Source organism: Plasmodium fragile, assembly GCF_000956335.1.
Source record: "Plasmodium fragile strain nilgiri unplaced genomic scaffold supercont1.25, whole genome shotgun sequence".
Lineage (NCBI taxonomy): Eukaryota > Apicomplexa > Aconoidasida > Haemosporida > Plasmodiidae > Plasmodium > Plasmodium fragile.
In genome coordinates this window covers 216,520-227,134 of record NW_012192605.1, presented here as the reverse complement: position 1 = coordinate 227,134, position 10,615 = coordinate 216,520, and the positions used below count along the sequence as shown (strand labels likewise).

The 10,615-nt window shown below is 39.0% G+C and overlaps 5 protein-coding genes across 5 annotated transcripts; 3 read left to right on the top strand and 2 right to left on the bottom strand.

The window, feature by feature from the left end:
- Positions 1–429: 429 nt before the first annotated feature.
- AK88_02568 (uncharacterized protein) lies at positions 430–1,593 on the bottom strand (the record flags this gene model as incomplete). The annotated part of the gene is made up of 2 exons (XM_012480193.1): positions 430–1,365; positions 1,483–1,593. The coding sequence occupies 2 exons, from the start codon at positions 1,591–1,593 to the stop codon at positions 430–432; spliced, it is 1,047 nt and encodes a 348-aa protein (XP_012335616.1).
- Positions 1,594–1,981: 388 nt separating this feature from the next.
- AK88_02567 (uncharacterized protein) lies at positions 1,982–2,563 on the top strand (the record flags this gene model as incomplete). Its single annotated transcript, XM_012480192.1, has 1 exon — positions 1,982–2,563. One exon carries the CDS (start codon positions 1,982–1,984, stop codon positions 2,561–2,563), a length of 582 nt encoding a protein of 193 aa, XP_012335615.1.
- Positions 2,564–3,116: 553 nt separating this feature from the next.
- On the bottom strand, positions 3,117–3,974 carry AK88_02566 (uncharacterized protein; the record flags this gene model as incomplete). Its single annotated transcript, XM_012480191.1, has 1 exon — positions 3,117–3,974. One exon carries the CDS (start codon positions 3,972–3,974, stop codon positions 3,117–3,119), a length of 858 nt encoding a protein of 285 aa, XP_012335614.1.
- Positions 3,975–4,726: 752 nt separating this feature from the next.
- Positions 4,727–7,300, top strand: AK88_02565 (uncharacterized protein; the record flags this gene model as incomplete). Its single annotated transcript, XM_012480190.1, has 1 exon — positions 4,727–7,300. One exon carries the CDS (start codon positions 4,727–4,729, stop codon positions 7,298–7,300), a length of 2,574 nt encoding a protein of 857 aa, XP_012335613.1.
- Positions 7,301–7,928: 628 nt separating this feature from the next.
- On the top strand, positions 7,929–8,681 carry AK88_02564 (uncharacterized protein; the record flags this gene model as incomplete). The annotated part of the gene is made up of 3 exons (XM_012480189.1): positions 7,929–8,064; positions 8,249–8,340; positions 8,556–8,681. 3 exons carry the CDS (start codon positions 7,929–7,931, stop codon positions 8,679–8,681), a joined length of 354 nt encoding a protein of 117 aa, XP_012335612.1.
- Positions 8,682–10,615: the final 1,934 nt, after the last annotated feature.

Here is a 10,615-nt window from a genome sequence, read left to right as displayed (position 1 = left end):
AAAAAAAAAAAAAAAAAAAAAAAAATACATATTTGGATAGAGGGCTTATAGTAATAGCTACCTCTGTACGTACACCCATCCGTGTGCATTCGTATAACGCCCCCAAAACGTGGCCGCAGGATTACTACAAAGAATGGACAAAATGTGGTGTAGCAATTTCTTTTTCCATTTATGTAAAAAAAAAAAAAATGGCTACATGGTGACATGGCCATATGGGCAAAGTCCTCGTGATATTTCAAACAAAAAAAAAAAAAATTAATCAACTTTGAATGTGTAAACCGATGTGTGATAAAAACGGTTGGTACAATAAGTGGCCTTACAGCATGGTATTCACCATGTGGGCAATTTTGATCTGTTGAAGAGTACTGAAAAGGAGGTGGTACACTTGTACGCACACTCACTTTTCCACAACCCTTATATATGTGTCCTCTAAATGACTATGTGAATGTTTCTTCTTAAATTGTTTAACCTTTCTAGTACGTCAACGACAATGGCGACTTGGCCAATGTACTCATTCTCGTCACTCTTACTATCACAGCTGCTGAGCTGTTTCACATACTTATCTAGCTTTTGCATGAAGGCATCCTTAGCATTGTCCAGGATCATAAAGTCTACCTTGTAATTTGTATATTTGTTAAAATCGATTCTTCCACTAGGGAAATAATTTTCCTTCGAGATTATAAGATCTGGGCGTCTTTGTGTGGAGTCACTTACATATTCTCTCTTCTGACTCGAGTGTCCTTGTTTATGTCCTTGGTGATTTTTCTTTCCTTCATGTGGAAACTTGTCTTGCTTTTTATCTTCCACGTCGGGATCCATATCCATATCCTTGTTGGCTAAACTAGTTGCCTTTTTTTGGCTTTCTTTTTTATTACTCATTTGAATGCCATTGAGGCCATTTCCATTACTGTTCATCCACGCGCCCAGTTCATACCCGCACCTTTCCTTTATGTATTTTTTGTACTCTATTAAATTTTCCGTTTCTTCCTTTGTGATTTTATTTTTGTTTAAGATTTGGTTGAACTCGTCATGCTGGAGTTTTATTTCCTTAATGAATTCTATGGGGGACATTTTTTCCTCAAAAATGGGGTCTGCATATGAATCTGGATATGGCTGCTTCTCTGCTGAGACACATGTGTCGGCTTCTACATTTGCATTGTTTGTTCCGGAAGTCAAATTTTGCGAACCCTCTAGGTGGACATCCCTTTGGCATTCTCCTTCGACATTTTTCTTTCCATCCATGTTGCTGCTTCCTTTAGTGACGAGTTCATCCCCGTCTGGTTTTTCAGAAACAATGTACACGTTGCACTTGGCACAGAATCTCTCCTCTTTGTTCTTCTGCTTAATGAGGGGAGTCACCATGCACTGCGGTCAGGGGGTGGAAAAACGGTCATGAGGGAGGCAGTTTTCACGTTTGGGCAGTATCGCCTATGGGTACAAGTGGCAATTGGCACGTGTTTGTTAAATTCAAGCGCATCTTACCATGTGGCAACACTCATTAAGCAAGGTCCAGCCTTGCAGCAGCTTATCGCCTATAATCTGCGACGCCGCGAACGGGTCGCTCACGTCGCTGTTGTTGCTTTCGACTTTCATTTTGTCCTCGGTGGTGGCGTGTGGATCCACGGATGGGTAAGGCAGCAGCTAGACTTATTCAGGAGCAGAATACAACCGGTGGAAACAACGCAACAAAGAACTATTCAAAAAAGGAACATACAATTATGAACAAGGAAAGTATTACAGGCATGCGTGCTTACATTTAAGCACAGCTGGTATAGAGGAAGGGTTACCAGTTCAGCGTCACCTACTCGGAAGCTTTGCCTTTTTTTAAAACGGTTAAAAAAAAAAAAAAATTACAAATTTGGGAAGGGTTTATCCGTTAGGGGCGCGTTTCTACATTCCTTGTTACGTTGCTTGGTTTTGTTCCAAAAAGGAGAAATTGTAAAAAGGTAAAAAAAAAAAAAAAAAAACAGGGGAAAACAAAATGAATAACAAAGTAACGAGAAACATAGAAAAGCACCTCCTGGACGCGCTGCGCGATAAAGAAAATGAAATAGACCTGGAAATTAAAAGATACGAAAAACTGGAAAAAAAAATATACGATGATAATGATGAAGAACTCGAATTTATAAAAAATAAAAGATTACAAGAACTTAAAAATAAACATAATGAAAATTTAAATTTGCTTAAAAAAGGACATGGGATATATAAGGAAATTTTATCAGAAAAAGAATTTTTCGAAATCTGTAAAAGTTCAAAAAATGTATGTTGCCATTTTTACAGGAATACCACCTGGAGGTGTGAATACCTGGACAGCAAATTGATCAGCATGTCCAAGAAATTTCTACATATTAATTTTGTTAAGATTAATGCTGAGAAATCTCCTTTCCTTTGTGAGCGCTTGAAAATTTGGTGCATTCCTACCTTGATGCTTATTCAGAATGGACAAACTGAGCATTCCATCATTGGGTTTGACGAGTTGGGCGGTGATAATTTTTCCGAGCAGACCCTCATTAATGTTTTAAAGAAATGGAAGTTGATTGATTCGAGGGAAGTTGAGGATTGACTGCGCTGTTTTTTTTTTTTTTTTTTTTTTTTTTGCTCATTCGTATTTGTACGCGTGATGAATATAATGGGGTTGTGTACCCCTTTTTACATTTGTTGCGGGCTTCCCCCTTTGTGAGTGTATCCCTTCTCTGTGTGTGGCCCATTTATTTATTTTATTTTATACCCCCATATGGGTTTCCTCAGTTTTTATTGTAATTTTATGCCGTATGGGGCCACCCATCTTTGCCCACACATTCGCTGATTCATTTTGCAGCAGCGTTGTGCAACCCCCGTGTATTTAAATTCATGCAGTTACAAAACAGTATCCCTGTGTCATAATTAAATTGTGATTTGCCCGCTACTCTAACGCTGTTGCGTGTGCGTACATGGCCATGAGATTGGGTTGCTTAAAAACAGCCCTTTTTAAGGTAGCGCACGAGGGCAAATATTTTTTACAGCCCCATGGGAGGTTCTTTTGATGGGATGGCCATAACTCCTAACTGCTGAACACATACGGGGTGGTAACATACTCAGGTGTGTATCGGTGTGTTTGTGCAATAACCCCACCTATTTTATACGGTCTTTCCTATAATCTGCATCATGTCCATGAATTCCAAAATCTCTACGTCCTCGTCCCCACGCCCCTGGCACAATTCAGAGTTTACAATAATCGCTCGGATGAGGTCGGACATATGAATGTACTTGTAACTGATGGGAAGAAAGTCGCTAACGATGGTATATAAAAAGTCGGACAACTTTTTTGGAACGTTTTTCTTTCCTTCGAATTTGTTGCAGGCGCCATCGAGATGGGAATCACCATAGCTACCTCCATCATGAATTATATAAAAAGGGCAGAAGATTGAAATTCTCCGTTTGTACGGATTCTTCCTCAGTGCATCAACAATGAAGTCACAGTTGCTCAAGGACAAAATGTTTATGTGGTCCACGTCGTATTTTCTGTTCAAATTTAATGTGTTAATAAATTCGTCTTTTTCTTTTCCATCATATGTAATAAAACTTACGAGGGTGTTCATATTTTGTTCATCATTTTTATGCACTTTCTTGTTAGGCATTCCACTTTGTCTCTCTATCGTCGTGTCGGTATGCAGTGTTTTTGCTTCAAGTGTGTCTTCCTCATTTGTGCGGTCATGAGCATGCTGCGTAGCTCTGGAAGCGAACTGTCGAAGGTGCTCCTCGATATTTCGGTTGAGTGGGGGACATTTCAATTTATCGACCAAGTTGTGATCTGAAAAGTACACTAATTTGTTCCTACTCACATGTTCGTATTTGAAGTGGCTAAGCTTTTCATTTACATAAATTTCATTACAAAGAATTGACAAGTCTAGGTGTGCAATTATGTGTTTGTACAAATTTCTATTCTTTACGTTTCTGTCAAAAAGGATAAACTTGTAAGGTTTAAACGCCGCCATTGGGAATAGTTACGCAGCAAGAAAAAAAAAAAAAAAAAAAAAAAAAAAAGCTAGCTGGTCAGGTAAAAATCGTTCTACATGGTTGCCAACTGTGGGATGTAGTGGGGGTACAAATCAAGGAAAGTACGTCAACGGGTGTGAGAACATTGTTGACAAGCGGTGTATGCGTACGTGAACACTAATGTATATGCATTCTAAGGTATAGCACAAATAGCTAGGAGGGTTGAGTCAAATGTAATCAATATTTCACATGGAAAAAATGGAAAAAAAATTACGAACAGGAAGTGTACTCGTTCGACCGTTTGTGTGGTGAAAAAGGCGATAATGCAGTGATGAGGAGGCATAGCCACAATATACCCTTATGTAGAATATATAATGTTGATGGTTCTCTTTTGAATAGATTAACCAAGCGTGACATAATATAATTTAAAGAACGTTGAAGCATATCCCGCTGCAGCAGTTGCTTTTTTTTTTTTTTTTTTTTTTCTAGAGTAGGAAAGTTCACCCGTGAGTGCACGTGACTCGTTTTATGGCACAACAGAGCGTCGGCTTGCAATTTCACTTACAATTTCGTCTTCACATAGGATTTGCCGCTCGCTCCATGTTTTCATTTCCAAATGGGGAAGCCCATCTTGCTGCCTCCTGAAGCCCCGACCGTTGACGAATCTGAGAAAAAAAAAAAAAAAAATGAAGCATTATCAGACGTAGCAACTGCCCTCTCAGGTCCTGCAATTTTCTGAGGAACTGACAAAATGATAAAATGTGTAAGGGACAGAAAGCAAAGGAGGGTCCTTTTTTCCTGGTGTCATAAGAGAAGCGTGTTTGTGCCAAGTGAGAGGGATGTAGCAAAATTATCAGCGAAGAGCCTAGGCAATTACGCATTCGACATTTTAAGAATATCGAACGAAAATAAAGCGATGTATGAAATGTTTAAAAAAAGAATAAACGATGAAATAGGTTCATTTGACGCAAAGGATTGTTATAGGGTGTTAAAATCTTTGGAAATAAACAACAAGCTGAATGAAGAAGAAGATATGGTAAAGAACGTTTTGCATCAAATATCTGTACAGACATGCAAATATTCAGTAAAAGAGATATGTGACATTTCTTTTTTATGTTCCAAGTTAAATTTGGTTTACATTCCCCTGTATGCATCGTTATCCCTATCGTTTTTGAACAAAATAAACTTGGCAACACCTGAACATTTATCCATTTTAAGTTTAAGTTTTTGTAAAGTGCAAATAAGAGACGTAAATTTGTTTAACCGCATAGCCACTGCAACGTTGAATTTGCTACACATGTTTGATGTGGAGAGTTTGATCAATGTGTTGATTTCGCTTGCCTACTTGGATATTAAAAAAGACATGCTGTTGTACTCATCTGTGGAGATTTTTGTAAAAAATCAAAACAAGTTGAATGGTGATCAGCTGGTAAAAATTGCACACGTTTATTCCAAGTTCGATTTTGTAAATAAAGACATAAACTCCTTGCTTGTGGAAAAATTCCCCGCTTTCCTTCCATACTTAAACAATGTGCAGCTAGCCGAGTTCACAATTTCGTTAAACAGGCTAGGAGTTCACTCACACGTCACTGATAAATTTGTTACCAATGTGAATTTGTCCCACTTAGCATTGCCCGTTGCCATAAAAGTGATCAAAATATTGTCCAGCGTAAAATGCGTAAACCATGTGAACATCGAGTTTAAGTATGACCAAATTTTGTCCTGTGTGCAAAATTTTCTGTGTATACATGGGAGAGAAAATCACCTGAACGGCAAGGTAAATTTTGACATTTTGAACGATTGTGAAAAATATCCCCATTTAGCTATCTACAGCACGAGTGACGGCACGAATGAAGGTACCAATGTTTTGCTTACCAATGTGGTTAGTAACAAAATGGTCGAACAGACCGCTGATGGTGGCAACACATCGATAGAGCCATTTCGACTAGGCCACCTTACGAGTGAGTACAATCCCATTCATGATGTGCAGAGCAGTTCCCAATTTTACTTCCCAGTTTTTGAACGCATTTTAAATAAACCGAATTCATGTGCAAGCGAAATGAAGAGCGGCGTTTTTTCTGAAGAGGAACTAACCCAACATTATCTGCGATACAATTGGAAGCAAAAAATAAATCCCAATGCGGTGTGCCATTTGAATGTAGACCTATTTGAATGTCTGGTGAATTTTCTTCTACAAAATTGTGTAAGTGAGTATGAAGACAAGTTCAAATATTTTTTAAATTGCATAAGTCGAGAAATTATTCTTTCAAAACAGTACTTAAATTTCAATTGCCTAATAAAAATTTTTTCCGCTTTATTTAAAACGCCAATCATTTGGAACTTGTCCCTTTTAAATTTGAGTTCCTTGAATTCTGCCAAGGGGAGACAGAAGTGCCTATTTTATATCAACGAGGATACCGATTTTTATGAACAATTAGTGCAGCGCTATTTTGGTATTTTCCACTCATCTGAGAATGCGGATAATCATAGCTTGGTGCTATGCTTTATTGTGAATCTGCTGAATACTGAGGTGAAGAATGTGCACAGGTGGTCAATTGAGAAATGCTTAGAGCATTACGCGTTGATAAGGAGCCAGGGTAAAGACGAACAGGTGGGCTACCCCATAGAGGATCAAAGTGTGTATATTTTTGTGGAGTACTTTCACAAGGGTATCACCCTGTGGGGGGAAAGCAGGCACCGATTCGATGCAGCTGAAGAGGAAGAAGGCACTTCACCAGAGGACAACTCACCCTTGGTGTATACCTTCCCCTACGCCATGCAGGACCGTGTGCCAAATAAAATTCTGACTTTAGAATTATTTGGAATTGTTCAAAATTTTACGAAAAATTTGAAGGTGAACTTTAAGGAGGGCGCGTACACAATATCGCTGTTCGAGTTTGACAACTATGTAGCTTACTTGTTTTTGGAGCCGCAGGATTTTTTCTACTCCCCCGGGCAAGGCGTCGAGTTGGACTTCTTGAGGGGAGTAAGTGTGCGGAATGAACTCAGGGAAGAGGAGCATGAGTCTGCTTCATCTTGTGACATGGAAAACGCGAGGGAGGTAGGTACCAACGCAGATGGAAATGTCCAGACAGAAAAAAAACAGCTTCTTCTAATTTGCGACATGTCCTACGACCCGTATGAAATTTTTCAGAACAATAATTATTTTGTGAAGTCGGAGACATTAGTAAAAATAAATTACTTGCTGATTAAGGGCTACAGCATAATCGCCATTCCGTTTTATTCCTGGAGGTGCATGAGTTATGAGGAGAAGCTGGGCTCCATTAGCGCGCTGCGGCAGAAGGTCCTGGACGGACAGGGTTGAATCGGTTAAGGGAATCAGCCAATGCTCTCTCCAGGCCGGTGGGCATGTCACCTCATGCGTACGCGTGAATAATGCGATGACAGCTGAAAAGTGTGATGCATAATCGAGTGCATACTAGTTTGAACATATTTAAGGCGTGTCCTGCTTCTCTCTCTGGGAAAAGTTTTTCACAAATGGGGGGACATTTGTGCAAATCAGTGGGTTCCCCAAGTCGTTATTTTATTTTATTATTACTTTTTTTTTTTTTTTTTTCCGTACATACACTGATAATTGGCAGCGAACGGAGCACTGCTTCGTTTTGCGCCAATCCCCCCCGGTTGGTTATCATCTTCCCAAATGAAAAGACATACGGATGGGGAACCCATTTTGTTTAAAATTTTCCCACGTTTTAATTCGTAACTGTACATATGTTTTGTGTTTTTTTAAATACTATTTCATATAACTTTCCTAAATGGAAAAAAAATTCCCTCTGTAGCAAAATTATTGACGTCTTTTTTTTTTGTAGCATTTTTTTTCGACCACTGTTGTCTGTACGTTTCACCTTTGAACGGGTTGTGGGGCACATGGTCTATAAGTTTTTTGTATACATGCGCATGCCCCCATTTGGTGTAGTACCTCGCTGGAAAATATGAAGGGCCCGATTTTGAAAATCTTCCTTTTCGCTGTGCTTTGCCAATGCGCACTGTTGGCCTCAAAGGGAATAGGAACCCCACCCTTTGCAAAGGGAGAGACTCACCAGCCTGGTGACTTGAACATAGACCTGTGTACGACAGGAGGGGAGTATACAGCAGGGGGATATCCCTCTGCTCGGTTGCTTTAGTGTAGCATGAGCGTGCTGCCTGATGCATGTGTAAAGTGGAAACTGTCCCGTTTTAATAGCTGTATAATATAAGCAGTCTATGCATAGAAGCTAATTCACTTGATTTTTTTTTTTTATTCCCCCACAAGCGTACGATGACAAAAAGCAAAAAGCGTTCAAGTTACATTTAAAAGGGGACACGGCAGCCTTGGACACTCCTTTAATTATTCTCCAGCCAACGGTGAGGCAGAGTTTCGCCAAGGAAAATGCACAAATGGGGCATTTTTATTTTGCAAATTTAGTGCATGTGTGACCATGTGCATTTTGTGCAGACATGTTTATGCCTCAGCAGATGCAGCATGGTTTGCGTGATGAGTTAGATGGTGACCCCCATTTGGTAACCTGTATTTTTGTGAGTTCACCATGAACGTTGAAATGTGCGCATGCAATTTGTAGGAGGATGTCCTGCCAGGTGAATTGTATAAAAAATATTTGGATGAAGTGGATGACCCTTCAAACATTTGTAACTTTAAAAATGGAGAACAATTTGTTCGCAGAGAATTACAATTGGAAGGCTCTTAAAAATGGGAGGGAGAGAAAGGGACAGTTGGAGCTGCATCGCACCCACTGGGTGTTCTACTTTGTCTTTTCCAACCAAATGATGAAAAAAAAAAAAAAAAAAAAAAAATATTTCCTCCCTTTTGTAGCTGTGACCAATCTTTTACACAACTTAGTGGACTCCTTCGAACCGGTATTTTGACCAAAAGCTTTTATTGTGATGTGCTCCCGGGGTGAGAGGTAGACCAACTTCCATGCGCACCTTACGTAGGTACACATTTGAACAAATCATTTCCCCCCCTTCTCAGATAGAACAGAAGAGGTTCTTAGATAGGGTAAAGCGCAAAAAGGACAATAAAATATGCTGGCAAAAAAAAAAAAAAAAAAAGCATATAAAAAGCATATAAAAAGCATATAAAAAGCCTGCATTTCTGCTCTCACACACACAATTATGTGAACTTGAAACAACTGCATTTCAGTTTTTAGATGAAGTCGACGCGCATGTAAAATTTTATGAAAGTGTTTCCACCGAGTGAAATTTGCGATAGGGTTAGGGGAAGCGATATAGGAGGTGTTCCTTTTTTTTTTTTTTTTTTTTTTTTCATTACCATGGGGAGGATGAATAAGTAGTTCCCGCCTCCCCCTACATAATGCTCTACATAGAGATGTCTTTTCACATTTTTTTTTACCCGCACTAGCATGAATAAAAAAGAAAAAAAAAAAAAAAATTGCCAAATGTAGATAAACAACGTTGCTTCCTGCGGTTAACTCGAGGCAGAACAGAGGAAGCATATAAAATGGTAGGATCCCTTTTGTCTCTGTCCCTGAAGTGTCAACTTGTTATGCGACATACATAAAGAACTGTATACACAGCTAAGGAACAAAAAAAGGGGGGAAGCTCACATATAGAAAAACGCTCACAAAAAAGAGAACGGGAAAAAATACCCCCCCCCTATACCTAACTTTGTCTTACGGGTCAGCCATATGTTGTTTGCGCCAAAAAAAAAAGAATAAAATGAAATAAAGATAATCGTATGGGGCAATTTCTTTTTCCATGCACAATACTGTTTATAAATTTTACGATAAGGGGATGACACAGATTAGCCTCACATTGTTTTCTAGAAGTCTATTTGAGATTTCGTTTTATGGCTGCATTTTTTTTCTTTTTTTTTCTTAACATTTTAGCTGCCCGCTATACCCCCCCCGAAGGTGATATTTTTCCTTTTCGCTATTCCCAAACAAATTAGAAAAAGCAAAAATGACGCTACAACTTGGCATGAGGAGGTAGTACCATGCTGTGTTTCCTTCTGTGTCAGTAATGAATAGAAACGTTTAGCTTACCATATTTATAGGCTCCAGGGATGCATAAAACAATTTTGTGACTATTGCGGTACATTTTTTATATAGCAGCAGGTATATATATAAAAACGCCCTTTTGCTTATAGTAAAAGGGATACCCTTTGGCGATTCTATATGCCGTTAGGCGTATGCGCGCCCCACAAACAAAAAAGAAACGTATGCACTGCAGCAGGGCCGGTATGCCACTCTCTGGGCTCGACATTAGAAGTATATCAGAGAATAGAATAATACACAGGACTGCGCGTGCAAATAAAAAAAAAAAAAAATACTGGGTCGGTATAGCGGGTTAAGCGCCGTTGCGCTGAACAAAAAAGGGAATAGGAAGAAAAGAAAAGCATTGTTCACCCAACATTAATACACGAGGGTATGGTTATAATTAGATTTACCCGTATCTACATCCATGCTACGTACGCAGAAGCAATTATTTTTGAACATTCCAACGCGTCGGTATAAAATAATTTCATGCGACATGAAACATATATCTCCTCCGAGCGGTATCATACTTTTATATATATATAATTATGGTATGCAATTTTTTTCCAGCATAATTTTTTATTTCGTTTTTTGCCCCCCTCCTATTTTTTTTTTTTTTTTTTTTT